The sequence below is a fragment of the Lagopus muta genome, chromosome 1, assembly GCF_023343835.1.
Source record: "Lagopus muta isolate bLagMut1 chromosome 1, bLagMut1 primary, whole genome shotgun sequence".
Lineage (NCBI taxonomy): Eukaryota > Metazoa > Chordata > Aves > Galliformes > Phasianidae > Lagopus > Lagopus muta.
Genome location: NC_064433.1, coordinates 129,475,873 through 129,494,420, shown reverse-complemented (window position 1 = coordinate 129,494,420; position 18,548 = coordinate 129,475,873). Strand labels below are relative to the sequence as shown.

The window sequence follows — 18,548 nt, the reverse complement described above, 5'->3', positions numbered from 1 at the left end:
CTGAATTGTAAACATAAACCAGTAGTGAAATATGTAAGTATATAACCAATGCGCAACATTAAAATGCATTGTTTAGAGAGAAAACTCCAACTATACTAATTTCTGAAGAGCAGTTTCAAACAAGAATTCTGACTGAGTAGGGAGAAGAAATTTTTAATTTACTTGTTAACACCTGAACAATTCAAAAAAATGATATGTAAATGCATGTATTTAATTGGAGTAGGAGGGATATGACTACATCTCAAATCCAGAATAGAATATCACTGATATACATATGGTCATTGATATACATATATCAATATATCAATGACCATATGATCATCACAAGGAATTTAAAGATTTGAAAAAAAGATGTTTAATAGGTACCGAAATACCACTTTGTTACTCTTACAGCATCTGTTAGAGTGGCCTCTCCCAATCCTGATTTAATATAACAGATACACCCTAAGATTTCATTTTTTAAAGTACAGCTGTCTTGTCATTTATATCATTAATTGAAAAAAAACTCAGAATTCTTAGCAAAGTCATTATTTATCTTTTTGATTAGTGAAAAAAAGAAATACAAACAAGAGCTTTGCATAATCACTTCCAATGTTTCAAAGCAGACTTTAAGCAGTGCAGAGCCATAAGTGAAATATGTTATATCAGCATCGTAAAGCAAATGCATTATTACTCATTAAAAAAATATTAAACAAACATTAAACAACATTCAGTTCATTCCCATAAGATATTATATGCAACAGTTATGATTGTCATATTCTGTTGTATAGCTTTTGGTAGCCAGTATTACAACATTCATTCACAGTTTGTTAGTTATGCAAGGAAAACACACACCCATGAACATTTTGCAAATATTTCTTAACTTCTTAACTTCTTTGATTCAGTTTCTTGCTTTGCCAGAATGATAAATCACATATATGATTTATATATGAAATTATATATGCATATTATGGCATAAATATCAGACATATTTACACTTGTTTCAAATAAATATATTCATGAAGCATCTCCATTACAGTCATTAAGGTTCAGATTCATTAAGTTCAACTGTAATTTTCATGCTTACTAATCTTCCCAGTACATCAAATTATACCACAAATAAATGAAAATATTCCAGTAAGCTAAAAACATAAAGGACATAGTCAAAAATGCAAGATAACAAAATCTGACCTGTGGGTAAGCTGTGCCCATACCAGACAGAACAGCTGAGAGAACATCTCTTCCCTTTTCACCTGCTCGGTTGGACACAGCAAGCTTTAGCAGGTCAACCATGACTCGCGTGTCATCTGGGACCAATAGGCTAGTAAACTCATCCAAGTACTGAGGTTCTGGGCCAGACACTTTACTTTGGCTTTCTACATCCTACAAAACAAATTGCAGAAAGATTTAGACAGGGAAGATGAAATAGGAATCTCATTGAATACAAATGTATTAACTTGTCTGAAGAAGTTTGAAAGTAGTTTAAGACATAATTCGCAATTCTGGGACTACGTGGCCTCAGAATTTACCTACTGTTAAACCAGTTTCTCAAGTGAAAAAGCTTTCCAAAATTAAATTCCTTCAGCTTCAGAAAAAAAGAAAAAAAAGAAGTAGCAGTAATCACCCAGTCTCTGAATGTACTTTACAAATGCAATCACTTATAGAGTAACTTCAAATGATCTAAAACAGCAGAACTGTTCAATAACAGCACTATAAGGACTTAAGTTTTAAGGAAGGCATTAACAACATTACTTCTTTGGTTTTTGTCATGGTTTCTGCAATGATGCTGGCAGCTCCAGGATCATCTGTGACTGGAATGAAAGGACGGGAAGAGGCAGCAGCAGCTGAGGGAGTTACGGCAGATGGCGTCACAGCATCTTCTGAAGAAACAACCTAGCCAACACGAACAAAAGTAACAAAGGCTGCAATGAGTGTAACAAATCCTTTAGGAGTGTATTTATTTTTCAGAAGGGTTTGTGTTCAAAGACAGCAGCAATTCAAAAACAGTCATAAATTTAGATACAACAGTTTCATTCCCTGTTTTTCTAGCTCCTATTTTATGTTTCTAACATGATAAGTCAGCAATGACATCCACATACTACAAAACATACACAGTAAAACATCAGTGTCTGCAGTGGAGACTGCAAAGCAGAAGACAACCCCATAAATACATGTCAAATTAGTAGTCTATGAAGGAAAAAATCTTCAGCAGCAAGCCTTTCTTCTTTATGGTTCTACTAGCAGTTCAGAATCAAGAGAGTGGAAACCCATTTACGCTCTTCTGTCTACCTTAGTTAACATAAGTTTACAATGATATTTCATTAAATAATTGCTGAATAGTCTTTTAATCCAGATTTTTAATCAGTCTTGCAAAATTACTTTGCTATCTGATCAAATAATAAACATTTTAAAACTAACTTTAAAATGCTACTATAAATCATAATTGCATTTTTATGACATACTGCATGCTGAAAGTTCAAAGTTGATTCCAGAAAAATTTGTATTTCCAAATGTGACATACATAAAGCATCCACTCCATAAATTAGAGGATGAGAACAACTGTTTAATCTCTGCTACTTTACCATCAAACTAAATACTATACAGTTCTAGCTTTACTCTTAAACAATGTTGAAAAAAATTCATTAGACACTACCTCCCCTCTCCTGTCCTGCCACGGGTTTGGGCTCAGCCTCTCTTCTATATCTCCTACAAGCATGCATTCATCTCCACTTGCAGGGCTTCCTGTAGAAGTAGCATCTGATGGGGGGGCTGGTGATGAAGAGGGACATTCTACTGGTGCAATCATACTTGCAGGCATCAGTGCTCCAACAACTGCATCCCTGAAATCATTTAGGACAGATTCATATAAGCCTAATTATACTCCTTTGTTGAACTTAGAAGAAGAAAAAATGGCACTAGCTTGGCTTAATAAAATAAGCAAAGGTTTCCACAGGCAGAGTTTAGCTCCATTCTCAAAGTTAAATGCTTAAATATTGTGTCTTAAGGCCATACTATTTTACATGAGCTCTCCTCTAAACAAATTTTAACAGCAATATTCTGTTCTCTATCAACGAGGAACGGTAAAATTTTATTATTCTTTCAACCCTGTTCCCTGCTGCTTCTTCCACTTCACCTGTCGTGACATTTATACCCCTATTACACAGCGTACTTGAGCATGCCTGAATAAACGTTTTTCCCCAGCTAGTGAAAGCTTCCTATTCTAAAGAAATCTAATATGAATATCAAAAGAAAAATTAAGTGAAGCTTGGCCCTATCCTGAGAAGTCCAAATCATAAAACCATTTACAGCTGACTCAAGAGACAGCGAAACATGGTACAGTATGACATGTATTGCTCTTTAAAACAAAGGAATACTTGAACACCTACCTGGCATACATGATTTGCAGTGCCATCAGAATATGAGATAATGCCTGCTGTTTGGCAACATTCCCATCAAGCGACAGGAGAATCTTAGCAAGGGAAGGGCGATTTGGCTTCAAACTATTTGCGCCGCTAATCTTGTTACTGGCAGCAGAAGAATCTGCATCTGAAGGAACACCTGAAGTAAGGGGGGGGAAAAAGAGAAAGCAATTGTTTCTGTTTTACTAAAAGTGTACTACATAATCGGAACTTAATCTCATTTCTTGGTAGATCATTACAGATCACAGAATCATAAGATAGCTGACATTGGAAAGCACTTCTTGGTCCATCTGCTTCCATCCCTGCTCCACCAGAGCCTCCCAGAACAGGGCACCCAGGCACACATCAAGGCAGCTTTCAGGAGGTGCCTCTCTGAGAATGCAGTGCCAGTGCTCTGTTATATACACAATAAAGTGGCTGTAAATCTAAGCCTAAAGGACATTTTTAAACTGCAGTTCTACAGTTACAATACTGGAATCAATACTGAAGCTTTTTCAGCAAATGCCTTCATAAAACAGTGTTCTACCTTTTCACTTATTCATGAAGAATGGGATAACATATAAATATTTTAGTGATTGGCATTTAAAACAAATTTTACTTAAACAGAAATTTTTCAAACAACATTAATATTAATTAGGTATCCTAAAAATACTAAATAAATATTATATTTATATATATATATAATATATATTATAGATATATATATTATATATTATATATATTATGTTTCTTACTCTCTTTATAATATAATATAATATAATATTTCTATATCTATATTATATATCTATAATATAATATTTAAAATAATAATATAATATTTCTTACTCTCTTTACTCAGTTTTCAAAGAAAGCAATTAGCAAAATGTTTGGAACTTTTAAACAAAAAATAGCAGTAGTGTAAAAACTACAGCAAAGACATGACATGTAACAAGGCCAGTGTTACAGTAGCATCCATTTACCATGTCTACAAAGCTATACTCTACATTAAAAGACAAAGACTTTGCAGTATTCGATCAAGTATGTTACACTTTACTTTTGAACAAGCCCTTTATAAATCCCCATTTTCAGGAAGAGGCTTTGTTTTATTTAGATGGGGGTGTTCCTCATATTGGATGCTTTTTGATCTTTTGCTTCTTTGCTGACTTTTAGTTTTCTTTAGACAGTGTTCTTTTCGTACTCTTCTATCAACTGCCAAACTACGCACACACCTAACTCTACTCTGGCATTAAAAAAAAGCATAAGATGATGTCTACCAACCAAGATAAGAAGCACCTAAAGGGTCCCTCGCTGTCTGAAAAAGTACTGGCTCGTGAACAGATGGTGTAGCTACATCCACTGTTGTCCATGCTACACTGTGGGAAGATCCACAAGCAACCCGGGTGATTTTCTGGCCTTCCAAGCCTTGGACAAGAGTGGGCTTTCTATTGACTGTAGTAGTTCCATTCCCTTGTTGCCCATGGTCATTGTCACCCCAAGCGTAAACCTGCCAGAAGACATTTCAGTTCATTAATTCACCTCAATGATTGCCTCATTTCTTTTCCTTACAACTCTACAGAAAAATCTGAGCGATCTGTATTAATAATGCAGAATATTTTATAGAACCTATTACTTTATTTTTAAATAATGCAAGTGTTGTCATATGTTAAAAAAAACAAGGTAACCCTTTATTAGGTGATTCCTAAATCACTGTAGATTTATAAATCATCAGCTGATCAATTATACAATGTTCAAAGTGAACAACTAAATTGAAAGAATCAATTTCATAGTAATTACTTCAGATTTTGTTTCTTTATGGATGGAGGAAACAGGGGAAAGGAAGGTGATAAGTAACATACCTGTCCAGTGTCAGTAACTGCTAGACAGTGGAGGGCACCTACTGCCACATGCACGATCTTTTTGCCCCTCAGACCCTCCACTACTTGAGGCTTTCGCACATGTACATCAGTGCCATGGCCCAGCCTGAAGTAATCTCCCTTACCCCTAAAACAGACACAAAAATAAAAGCAAAATTCAGGACAATTATAGTGCTCACACAATTCAAAATTGAATAAACAAAGGATAACTGCAATTCTATGACGCCACTACATTTCACCTCAGTCTAGAACAGGCATCATTTATGACTTTTCATACATCTGCAGTTACATGGAATTTCATCTGCTGCAGATACACTGAAATTATAGACACCTACAAAACTGATTGTTATTCTTTTTGGACCTACTTATACTAATAAGGATAAACCTAAAAATAACAGATCCTTTACCAAGTTCACTCACTTGAAAAAAAATATGAGAACTACTGTGTATACAGAATTGAGCTTCTTCAAACTGTTGCAAGCCTCAGTATAGGGTCTCAATTTATCATAATCTAATCTTATAAAATTGTCATAAAGAAAACAAAGCACACTAAAAATATGCCATAGAGGAAAAACTAATGTAGACACCTTAAAATGCCTGTGAGTGAAGAGGAAAAAGATCAATATTTCTTCATTGTGTTTTTAGTAACCATTTACTCATCTCTGCAGCTCACCAGAACCAATTTCTAAAAAAAAAAAAATAGTTCATGCTGGAAGTGAATGTGTCACATAGTGCCACTGCCTACCTAAAGATGTAATACAGAAGTTACAGTTTTTCTCTCAAATCAGTACGAATTTGTTAAGATAAAACTTAAGAAGCATCTCAGCCATCATAAGGTGCAGACGTGCACAGGTGACACAGAAGAAAAAAATAAAATCTCCTTGCCATCCTGTAATGTCATGAAATTATGCAAGAATTTTGCAAAACATTCTTGAAGATTGCCAAATTCCCCTTCCTCTTACTCCTTTCATCACCACAAGAACTCAGAGGGGAAAAAGAGAGAGACAAATCTAGTTTCTAGTGGCCGGCGATGAATGAGAACTACTAAAAGCTTTTCTCCCTTCTAGTAAGAGAAGTAAGTTTTAAAAATATAAGTTTTGTGGATTTCTCTATATTATTCATCAATTGGCGACAAATTATGTAACAACAACAAAAATTTTACATCATCCTAGGTTTTATATGTGTCAAACAGATACATTTATACTCAAAGATGGGGTAAGACCTTGAGCTGTAGAGATCTGAAATTGATTTGCATTACAGAAATTGACAAATTTTACAGAAAGATTTATAAACTTAAAAAGTGAGGCTTGTGCTCAAAATAAAAGCAGAAACAAAGAGGAAAAATAAAAAAGTCACTATTGATAACTCCGTGGCTTTCCCAGCAGCAATGAACTCTGCAGTGTCCTGCATGTTTTCAAGGCAATCTGTTCTGCACTTGCTTACTCTTGTAACTCTTCATTCTTGTTACTTCCTGACTCCACCAATCTCTGTTTTAACTGCAGGCTATGATTCCCATGTTCTCTTTTTTTCCCAACTCTGCTCCAAAGTCTTAATTTAACATTCTTTTGCATGCTTCATTACTTTCAAGAGAGAAAATGTTCAGTGAGACTCAGGAATTCTAGCAGAGTACAGCACATAATTCAGTATGTAGGCACAGTATACAAGACACAGTGAGCAACTGAACAGATCACAGCTTTTCTCAAAGAGCTTCCTATTTAAAAGACAAAGTCATCACACAGATGAAGTACAGATGGGGTTAAGGCAATCAAATAGCAGTAAATACAACACATACTTAGCAATTGCTTTATTAATATTTTCTGGCAAATTTCACATACCAGGTCCATACCACTCCTGACTTGGTCAATGCCAACGAGAACTGTGCACCACACTCAATCTGACAAACGCCTTGGCCATTTAGTCTTTCAATGTTCTGAGGAATGTTGCATCCTTCACTTCCTCCTCGGCCCAGTTTTCCAAAATCACCATCACCCCAAGAAAACACCAAACCTAACAAACACCAAACTGTAGGTCAAACAATGATCACAGTATTCCCACGTGCCAGATATCCAGCTTCTGGATAAAGATATTCCTACCTTCATCTGTCAAAGCAAGAGTCTGAGCATCTCTGCTTCCACAAGCAACCTGAATTACTCTGTGTCCAAGGAGCACTTTAACCTGCAAAAGAGAGAAAGAGATGTTTCAAATACATTAATTATGTTTTTAAAACTTTACAAACATTTTCAAGCTGTTACACTTGACGTTCAGGTTATCAAGTCCTGCTCACTCAAGATCCAACACTGCTCAGTGACAGCTGTGTGTCAGAACAGATGCATGACATGTAAGTTCAAAACAGTATTTCAAAACAGCACTAGCTGCTCTGAATGCAAGAGAGACTGCATCTTTTCAGCCCTCCTGAAATACTTAGCACATCAGAGGTAGGTGTACCAAAGCCCAATCAGATCACTCCAAAACAATATTATCGTACTGCATTTATGGTTTTGGATTTGCTTTACCTTTATTTTACAATTTACTAAATGAGCACATTCACATTTCATCAGAGATGAGAAACATTATTTTACCATCTTCGGCTTCAGCTGCGTAGTATTATCTCCATGTCCTAACCTTCCATATTCTCCAAGACCCCACGTATACAGTTCACCACTAGAGGTAATGGCAGCACTGTGGGAGCTGCCACAAGCAATATCACGGATACGTTTGGTTTTCAGAGCTTCTATCAGTCTGGGTTTATCACAATTCCTAAAGAGAGTAAATAAACAATATATAATCATTTTTTGAAGAGTTGTACAGTACATTAAGTTCTACAATTCAAAAATTTTTGTACTTAAAATTAACAGTAATCTAAAGATAAGATGCAACTCATGATTCCGATATTAATTCCTTATTACCACGAGTTTTAAATTTATACCAGTTAAACATATCTTAATGTATTTCAGTGTACTTTTGCTAATACTGTTGCATAAGATTGTATAAGAGTCACTATTAATGTTTTATAAACATATATATGGCTTCTGTGAAAGACTGTGAAATTCTCCCATGAAATGCCTACAGCAAGAATTTCAAGTTTCCCTTTTAAGATGTTACAAAAAATGCAAGACATTTGAACAATAAAATAATAACACTGCTCTAAACTGCACTTTTCATAGGTTTGACAATGACAATTTGGAATATTTATTTATTGTCACATCTACAAACACTGAGTTGGACACTGTAACTTTCTATGTATTCTGAGCAGCTTTTTGGAATATACCAGAGCAATAAACAAAGATTCCCCCCTCACCACAGGCCACGTCTATTCTTTTTGTTCCAAAACTTTGTTCTATGTTGCATATGAAGAAAAATTCTGACACATTTAATTTTTTCCTCACCATTGTCACATGGAAGACTGAAATACTGGATTTATTTCTAGATGTCAAATTTGTGAATTCTGGTCAAAGAACAGGCTACAAAAAAACTTGCAGAGTTGCAGTAGGAGCTGTTAGTGCTCAGGAGTGTAAAATCAATACAGTTTTACATGTCAAGGTAGCTCAGTAAAACTCACAACAGTAACAGAAAACTCAAACTCCAGAACTATATTATTCCATCAGTAACATTAAAAAAAACTAAGAAAGAATTCTACGGAAACTGCTACCAATTGCTGCACTGTTGACATACACTGCTGAAAAAAAAGTCTTTTCAGAACACAGACGTTTTATTTCTGTTAAAAATTCTGCCATTGTCAGTAGTGGTACTGCATGTCACAGCACAGCTATAAGCAAATCTTCTCTTACTACAAGCCAGATAAAACTGGTATCCTTACATTCGACTGAAGTGACCAAGTTTACCATCATCTCCTTCACCCCACGAAAATATCTTTCCATCTACAGTTAACGCCATAGCATGTCGGCCACCTGAAAGTATAAACTCAAATTTAAGTGTTCAAGCAGGTAGAGAAGGTCTAGCAAAAATCTCAGAGATTTGACATTGCTTTGTGTTTACGATGTAGTTGCATAAGTGGATACAGTTAGTTGCATTCTTAAAAGCTTCAACGTGTTTTAATTTAAAACAAAATGTTTGTGACTATAGGCTTCCTGGCACATTAAAAATAGAAATAACAACTTAATTTGCTATTGTCAATGCTGCAAGGAAATCAGCAAACAAACCACTATTTAACAATATTTAAAACATGAAAATACTTCCTTAGGAGTCTACTATAAGTTCTCCAGTAGTTAAGAAACTAGGTATGGTCTAAATTCATAGAATTTAATATCTTACACAGAATTAAACAACCTGTACTTACTAAAAAATAACTTTAAAAAAATCAAATATTCTGGTGCATTACAGCACTAAAGAAACTACAAAACAATTTCTATTTTTAAGCTTAACGTTCCAGTTATATAAGTAAGAATAACAACAGACCTGAGTGAACAGCCACCTTCTTTACAACGTAGTTACTGAGAGCTGTGATCTGGCGGGGAATAGGCACAGTCCCACTGGATATTCCTAAACCCAACCTTCCATTTGTGGCTTCTCCACAAGCATATACCTTACCCTCTACAGTCACTAAAAGTGGGGGGGGAAAAAAAAAAAAACCAAAAATAGTTTGTAATGCCATCAATGTTTCTCAAATGGAAATTTATTTCTGCCCTTAAATAATGATACATACTTTAAACTTGTATTACCTGCAAAAAGGCTTTTGGATCCTCCAGCCACTTGTACAACATTCAACGCAGACAGGGTTTCAGAAAATGAAGGAACCTTTATCTAGAGTAGAGAGGAAAAAAATCATTCCAATATATTTTGCAGTTGTATACATTATAGAAAAGAGGTATTCTGAAGTGATAAAACTCTGACATTTATCACTTTTATTATCATAGAATCACAGAATCACAAGGTTGGAAATGACTTACAAGATCATCTAGTCCTACGGTCCAACCATATTATACATGAAAACTCCTCATATTATTTGAACACTTTGCAGATACCATTAATACAGATCACACAAAAGACAGGAACCAAGAAAAGGTATATAATGCAGAAACCATGATAAACTCTGAGAGAAAATGAAATGGGATAAAAACAATCATTTTCTTTTTAGTATAGTTATTTTCTTGAGGAAAAAACAACTCAGTTCTGAAGAAAAGCGTAACAGCAAAACTAACCTAACTGAAAGTGTTAACCAACACAGTTTAAATCACAACACACGTACATTTTTTCAGTAGCAAAATGCTTTAGCAATCAGGATTATAGACCAATTTGAGAAGGAAAAAAAAACACATGCAACCTATTTTCCTCGTTACTACAAAATAGTCTTTAATCAAGCAGATTTTAGATATGTATTAAAAAAGACACCAATGCACCCTTCACAAGAGTCTTAAATCAACACACATGAAAACCTGGTTTATTCTCTTTTATAAGAGAGGCAAACATTCAGTTATTTTTAAGCAGCTGAAACATTTACAACAGACTATTTCACTGCAGTATATGAGTAAAAAAGTTTTTGTAGGACATTTGTAAACTAGCATTGAAATTACTATCCTAATTAATCAATTTATGTAACTTTTAATAATAATACTTACTAAGAACTCAAAATAAAGTGTTGAAGTTCATAAAAGCATTTTTTCCACCTAAAGAAGCTTAGCTTAATCTTCATAGATTTCATTCATATTTATACATGCATTTTATTTTTTTCTTCCCTCACATCTTCAATTTAACTGTCCTATTTAACTCCCTTTTCTACAGGGAGACAAACACTTCAGTCAAAGGAAGTCAGGATGATTGGAGCAACAATTCACATTATTTACAGCATAAATTCATGCGTTTAGCATCTCTCCCATCTTGCATCATATCAAAAATTATATATAAGCAGTTGCATACTGGCCTGAAATTTCAGTTAAAATGCACTTAAAGTTACACTAATAAGACAGCATTAATTTGAATTTTTTTTATTATTACTGAACTAGCTCCATTTACAGGTAATAGAAAAGTTCACTGCTATCTACATTTTACACATGCAAAAAAACTTTAAAAGAACAAAGTATAGAGAGTGATACAGATTTTTAAAAAAATTAGTTGTAAAGTAAGTAATTCAGTGCCTGCTAAAAAAAAAAAAAAAAAAAAAAAAAAAAAAATATACTACATTTCAGGGAAACAGCCAAAATGCAAATTTGCCCCAGCTTTTCCAGCCAGCACATGTCTAAACATCAAAAAGCCATAAAATAAACTTTAAAATTCTGATTAAATTGGAATTTAATTTGAGTTGTGTGAGGCTTGCACATTTTATTTTTAGCTGCCTGTGTTTTATACTAAAAATATTTAAACCACAAACATACCTTGGAACCTTTTAGTCCTCCCAGCTGATCTTTGTCATTCAGTCCCCAGACAAAAACTTTGGTTCTTATTGTAGCTGCTGATTCCAGCCCAGCTGCCTTCTTTCTAACAAGACTGAGTGTATTTAGGGAAAAAAGTCAGTTTAGCAACCTATATACTACAGCACAACCATATTTTTATTTTATCTACTTATTTTACATTTCTGAATGGTTTCAATATCCAAATGAAGTCATCACAATTGAGTGGTATCAATGAAAAGTAAAAACATAAAACTACACAAAATATCTTTCTTCTCCTGAGCAGTGGTAAATATATATATATATATATATATATATATATATATATATATATTCACTACATTTTAAGTACAAACATAGGAAATTTTCATTTTCAGAAATCAAAAGGAACCGTACAAAATGCTACCAACTTACCAGTTGGTAATTTTCAAGTATTTATCAACAAATGAGCTACCCACAGTTGTGACACGTATATTTCTCTTTACATTCAACCGAATTAAGTTGCACTCCTCACAATTAATCTTCTGAATAGAATATATAGGAACTAAGTCTCTTTGCCAACTTCTTTCCACCTGCAGTTACCTACCTCCCAGTATTAGCTTTGTCATCATCCTCTTCCTCGTTATCAGAAGCAAGGAAAGGGACGGCTGCCAAATCCTCATCCTCTGCACGTATACGTCCCAGTATGCTGAGGCCATGTATTTTGCAATCGATTCCAGAGCTTCTGCACTGCTTGATTGCAATCTCAATATACCTGTGATACTAAGAAGAAAAAACTAGATCGCCATCTTTTGGGTTCTCTGCATGTTCACAATAGACAGGAAAGATCCTCAACTTTTGCTCGACTTCATCACCGTAACAAAATTAATCAGCAAATTCAAATATTTTGCTTTTCAGAACTGTATACTTTAAGATAAACATTTGGCCTCATAAATTTGAGAACGATTTCACTTTAAATCTCCTGAAAATTCAGTACATATTCCTTCTTGCTGTTACTGAAAACATTCAGAATTACTATCTGAAATGAGCTTTTTCACCCACTAAAATGAACCCCAGATTTATGTTTACTGGAATGCCACCTTGGCTCAAAGGTGTATTGAATTACATCAGAAACAAAAACTAAAATATATTGACTGCTAAAAGATATTATAGAGTTGCACTGCGATTTACAGTAAAACTCATCAATTAAATTTACAACTGCCAGAAATGCTTCTAATATGCAGGAAAAGCAAGATACCACGCTTTAATAATCACAATAGTGCTTTTGATCCATCTGTTGCAACAAAATAATTTTCAGTTTACATACAAAAATAATTCTCCTTACAGAAACTTCACTTACTTCTGTACAATCACTGAGAAGAGGCACTGTGGTGTCTGTAGGATTTATGTTGATTGTCTTCAGCTCTATAAGGTTATTTAAGGAACTGCCTCCTAGTGAAAAAAGCATTGAAAGAAAGACACAGTAAAACACAATTTGTGTCGGGAACAGACACTACACATATGAAATAGATAAATGGATATTAAACTAAACTAGATAAAATAGAAGCTGCTGGGCATTAAAAAGAAAGTATTTTTCCAGCTTCTCAGAGAACATTCACATACCTGAAACTACGACTAAAGAGGGCATGTAGCTGCTGTCTGCAGGATCCACTACCATCTTTAGTCTGTGAACAAGAACATCTGGAAAAATCTCCAAGCGTATCCAGTGCTAGAGTAAGAAATAATTTCATTTTCAGATAGTATTCTTAGGACCATTTTATGATTAATAAGAATACACATACTGTTTTTCAATAAAGAATGATAAACATTCTTAGGTAGTATAAAAAACATCTACAAGGGTGGAAATCTGGCCAGTCTAGCTCTTAATACAAAAGAAACATCTGCAGCAAGTAATTGATTTCATTCAAGAGCAACACTGCTGAGAAGACTGAGAAAAGCACATTGCTCTTGAGGGTCAAAACAATGGAACACAACGTAAATCTCTGACTGGTTAGTGAGAACCCACAAACTGAAGGAAGGATACTTGGGGATATTTTCAGCATAGCTACCAAGAGAGCACCAAAACACACTGGAGAGAAGCCTAGCTGCAAATCCCAGTGCCTACACCGGCCACCAAGCAGTTCTATGGGCCAATAAGAAGAGATGAAGGAGAACAAGAGAGAAATAGTCAGAAACAGCTGTATTTAATAAGAACAACAAACTCACTTGAGTAAAACGTACACAATGATTGCTAAGAATTGTCATCAGTTACTACACTGAACAGGCTGTTGAAATTGCCTATGGCCAACCACAGAATAAAATAATCACTCCGTGTTCCAAAAAAAAATAATAAATTATCATAAGTTTTCCTTACAATTTCCAAGAAATAATGATGATGCATAGATTAAAAAATAGACATTATGAAGAAACAGTTGTACTTCAGATGCCTGTTTTTATTACTTACTCTCTTACTTGAAATAACAAAAACATTAGCAAAGTGAGGTAAGTAGTTATCCCTATGAAAAGATATGCCAAAATAAAGACGTTACAATTTCAGGTTACCTTTCCTTGTGAGCCAGAAGACTGCCAGCACTGCTCACTGCCATCAATAAGACGTGAAGCCTGATTCACAGAGGAAGAGACATTCAGATTCTTCACTATCCTTGACCAATCATCCAGTAACATTCCCCTCTGGCTACTATGTCGTCTCTTCAGCTGCTTTCCAGAACGCCCACAGAACACTGGAGACTGACCTGCATTGTTAAATGAAAGAAAATTTGTTTTATTAAACCTGTAACAGTGTGAAAGGAAATGGAAGAAATCAAAGACTTCAGACTTATAGTGTCAAGGTAGAAAATGTAAGAATGCCAGCTGAGCTTGAAATTGATTGCTTTTTAAAACGAGATGCAAGTACTTCATTTGAATACACATTTTCATGCCTGTCATCTGTGGTTGTGTTGTCATATTTTTTGTTCTTATGATTGATTTGTAAACCAAGCATGATTCAGTAAAAAAAAATAAATAAGTATTACAAAATTATGGAAAATTAGTATAATATCTTTAGGAATTACTAAGAGTGATTACTAAAATCATAAAGATATTCCGTCATTTTGAAATATAAATCAAAATTTATGGCCATGCATACATACAGTTGAAAAAACAGGCCCACAACATATGAATTCATGTTCTCTGCTGGTGTACAGAAAACTATATAGCCAACTCTCAATAGAAATCCCTTATAGGACAATAGACATAGCTATCTTAACCACTCAAAAAAGATTCTGAAGGTTATTAAGGAATAAGGAAGGTTAGTGAGCCATATTTTTCTTCCCTGCAAAAATTTACTTCTATGTCCCTTGCACTGATGTTTATAGCTTCTGTTACAGAGTCAAAGAATGAATGTTAGGTATTTCAGGGTTGCACCTGTTGTCCTGAGGATTCATTCCCCTATGTTTAAACTGAAAAGGCTGATTCTACTATTTTTCTCTTCAGTTCTGACAGAGTTATTGCCATGTAGCCATATTTTTTTAGCTTATTTAACACTACAAAGAATGCTTAATCATTGACATTTTGGTGTAGTTCAGCATGTGCAATTGTAACATCACAGTGATATGTTAAAAACATTCTGTTGTCTAAACACATTTATTATGATAAGAAGCTGTAATTCAAAACTGCTATTTTAAAACATTGTATTCATTGTATTTTAAATGTATCTATGAAACACTTGGATTCTGAAACTTACCTGGTTCGTTTATTCTGCCAAAAGTATGCCGGGTGTTATGTTTCCTGGTTTTAAAACAGGTTTCACAAAAGTCAAAATCATCACAGTTTCTGCATTTGAATCTAGGCCCATTGATAGGAAACATCTGACAGCCATCACACCTGATTTCACGAAAGAACAAAAAGTATATAAACTTTGAGCAGTTTCCATTGTAGAAGTTAATTGTGCCATCAGTCAAGATAACGGAATCAAGGTAGTAAGGCCAATGGATAAACTATATAGACTAATTCATCACTCACGTTACTCCAGGATGAATGCTGGGGACCAGTTCCATTTCTGACAATAAGCCAGTCCAGTGAGATTGCTGAGGGAAGTCTACGATAACATCTTTTCCATTGGCACTAAAAGCTGTTGCAAAAGCATACAGAAAATACTATGTGTTACAAATCACTCTGAAATCAAACAGAAAGTGTCCAGCACCACAGTCAAACAGATAAAAAAAAAAAAAAGTTACTTTCATAAGGAATCTTTTATTTTAATGGAGCTATATATTGACTTGATCAGACACCCTGGGTAAGGGCAGAGAGAAAGAAGAGAGGCAAGAAAAACCTTTTATTTGTTTATATCAATACATATAATATATAAAAAAATCTTTAGTTACATACAGTTACTTAATATATATGATATAAATAGAATATATATTTAAACAGAATACAGAAAAAATGTATTTAAATTTCTTGACTGAATTCCAAAGGAAGAGAGTTCTTCTAAGCACAAATAGAATGACCAAAATCTCTTAAAAAAATTACTGAGGCCCTATGGATAATTTCTATTTCACTTACAGGCTGCCATTAGCATTATGCACTTTCATATGAAGTCTTCAAGTCGCATAAACTTTTTAGACACTAGTTACATTTGTGGCTCATCCAGACAAAATATAAATAGAATTAGGAATGTGCAGGAAGCTGCAGATTCTTAAAGATCTCAAGAAGAACTCAAAAAGGGGCATTCACAGAGTATGCATCTCTGAATTTATCACTGACGTCAAATATATTCTGTTGTCTCATCATCAAGCAACATCCCACATTAGTGCATGTCTATAAAATTCTCTCCTTAAACACTGCAGAAAGTCTCTGTGGTTTCCCGTTTTATTACCCATGACCCATTTTGCACACGCATTACCTTTGACAACTCCCACACTTCGGTGAGTAACTGATCCCCATTTGTATTTGGGCGTAGTAACCGAGGTTTTCACTCGCACTTTGTCACCTATCTTGATATGAGAGGCAGAACTCTGTGGCGGGAAACCTAGCAGTAGCAAGAATAAATACAAGATAAGTGTTCTTTCCACCCTCCAAAACCAATCTCCCTTTGTATAGCATGCCAGTTTTTTGATAAAAAGAAGTTAACAGTGATCTTACCTAAAAGCTCAACGTGGATATATCTGACCCAGTAAGTACCACCCTTTTGCTGCCAATCACACTGTACATTGAGGTCATGCAATCCATCTCGATCCAGTTTAATAACTTTGCCTACATCTCCTTCACAAACTTCCTCATAGGTTCTGCAGCACCTAACCATCATCCCCACCTACAAAAAAAGAACAACAAAATGCCATAGCTCTGCAGTGCAGTGAAAAAAGGATTAAGTTTTCCCTACAGCTTTCATCTCCATGCTTACCTGAATATTCTCTCTCACATATACAGCATAATCATCATTACTCAGGAAATCAGCTCGTTTCTTGTATGTCTGGCTCTCTGTTACAACAGCACCACTGGACTGAAAAAAAAAAATCCAACACAAACGTGTATCAGTCACAAAATCTGTTTGCTATCAATTCAAATAAATAGCAGAAAAATTAAGACAATCCAACAACAACAAAAAAATATATATAATAATCAAGTGATAAAGCCAGAACAAGAAAAATCTTCACATCAACCCTCCTCAGGGCTACCATTCATGTTCTACTTTAAAGCTTAGTTTCCAGAACAACTTGCCAAAGAATATAGCTGCAGATTTTCAGAATGTGTGAAACAATCTATACATTGCTTGTGTGAGAACTGTCTACCAAAGAAAACTAGTGCAGAGAGGAATTGTGAGTAATCTACTTAGCCTTGTATACATACACTCGTATTACATTCCTTAGGCTGTGTGTTTGCACAGGAAAAAAGAGAACAGTGGGTGAAAAAGACATCTCTATCTTTCTGTCATGGAAGCTATTTAATGGCCAATGTCTGAAAAACGCCCTCGTGAAGAAAAAGTATGTTATTTTATTGGTATTTTTTTTGCCTTTCATTCATTAATTCTTTAGTCACACTTTGGAACCAGCAAGTTTCACTTTTTATTTTTCAGCCAAAGGAAGTTAAAAATAAACAAAAAGAAGTCCTTGACAAATATTACTCCACTGCACAGACCAGATTACCTAAAACTGAGAACTATCAGATATACATACAGTTACCCATAGTGAAAGAAACACCTGCAATTCCACTCCCCCCTTCTGTGTTTCTCTTACATAAACATTTACAGATTATTCCTTAATTAATTTACACAATCCCCTAGAAGCACGTGGCCAACATGGTCTTGAAAGCCTGGAGAAGCACAACGTTTCTGAACTCCAACCGAGTACAGAGAGAAAAGAATTACAAAATGTGCAGTCAGTTAGCATGACTTAGCTTTTATGAAAATGATACTTACCACAGGACAAGCAGCTTCAGCCTCTTCCACCTCCTCTGTTATTTCTTCATCTGAATACTCATCAGAGACAGTGTCAGCATCAGAGAGATCAGTAATCTGAACATCAGGGTGATCTAACAACCAGCCAACGAGAGCTTCCACTCCTAACACATAAAAGCACATTCTTACTGAGGCATTCTCTAGCATTCTTAGAATAGCATCCAAGTTGATCCATTTTACATAGCATTTTAATCTGCAAAATTTCATTCTCTCTATAATGTCACCTGAACAAAATACCTGGTAATCCAGAAGCACTTCCAGAGGTTCCAGACAGAGATTTTAGTGCAAATTCAATGTTTTTCCTAGGAAATCCCATTTCCATAAGTTGTACTACAATGGGGAGAGGTGGAATTGGAGATTGTTTGCGTTTTTTCACTTTCGTGGGTCGGATGTGCTGTACAGTCACAGGTGTCGTAGCCTCACTAGAGCTACAGTCTTCAAACACCGGAGTTGAAGGATGAGTAGACTCTACTGCCAGATACTGGCACACTGCTAAAGCAGCAGCCTAAATGAGAACACC

At 34.9% G+C, this 18,548-nt stretch overlaps 1 protein-coding gene across 4 annotated transcripts in view; it reads right to left on the bottom strand.

The window, feature by feature from the left end:
- HERC2 (HECT and RLD domain containing E3 ubiquitin protein ligase 2) overlaps positions 1-18,548 on the bottom strand; it is a 103,115-nt gene that overhangs the window by 29,008 nt on the left and 55,559 nt on the right. For all 4 annotated transcript variants that reach the window (XM_048963836.1, XM_048963865.1, XM_048963855.1 and 1 more), the window contains exons 46-69: positions 18,266-18,533; positions 17,990-18,132; positions 16,976-17,074; positions 16,717-16,885; positions 16,478-16,603; positions 15,595-15,703; positions 15,317-15,456; positions 14,137-14,327; positions 13,198-13,303; positions 12,935-13,026; positions 12,182-12,357; positions 11,581-11,692; positions 9,931-10,012; positions 9,668-9,811; positions 9,069-9,159; positions 7,831-8,008; positions 7,345-7,426; positions 7,087-7,258; positions 5,234-5,378; positions 4,656-4,881; positions 3,366-3,537; positions 2,633-2,819; positions 1,732-1,872; positions 1,171-1,362 (exon numbers count right to left, since the gene is read on the bottom strand). In XM_048963836.1, the coding sequence (XP_048819793.1) occupies positions 1,171-1,362; positions 1,732-1,872; positions 2,633-2,819; positions 3,366-3,537; positions 4,656-4,881; positions 5,234-5,378; positions 7,087-7,258; positions 7,345-7,426; positions 7,831-8,008; positions 9,069-9,159; positions 9,668-9,811; positions 9,931-10,012; positions 11,581-11,692; positions 12,182-12,357; positions 12,935-13,026; positions 13,198-13,303; positions 14,137-14,327; positions 15,317-15,456; positions 15,595-15,703; positions 16,478-16,603; positions 16,717-16,885; positions 16,976-17,074; positions 17,990-18,132; positions 18,266-18,533 (3,543 nt within the window). The remainder of the gene's footprint in view (positions 1-1,170; positions 1,363-1,731; positions 1,873-2,632; positions 2,820-3,365; positions 3,538-4,655; positions 4,882-5,233; positions 5,379-7,086; positions 7,259-7,344; positions 7,427-7,830; positions 8,009-9,068; positions 9,160-9,667; positions 9,812-9,930; positions 10,013-11,580; positions 11,693-12,181; positions 12,358-12,934; positions 13,027-13,197; positions 13,304-14,136; positions 14,328-15,316; positions 15,457-15,594; positions 15,704-16,477; positions 16,604-16,716; positions 16,886-16,975; positions 17,075-17,989; positions 18,133-18,265; positions 18,534-18,548) is intronic.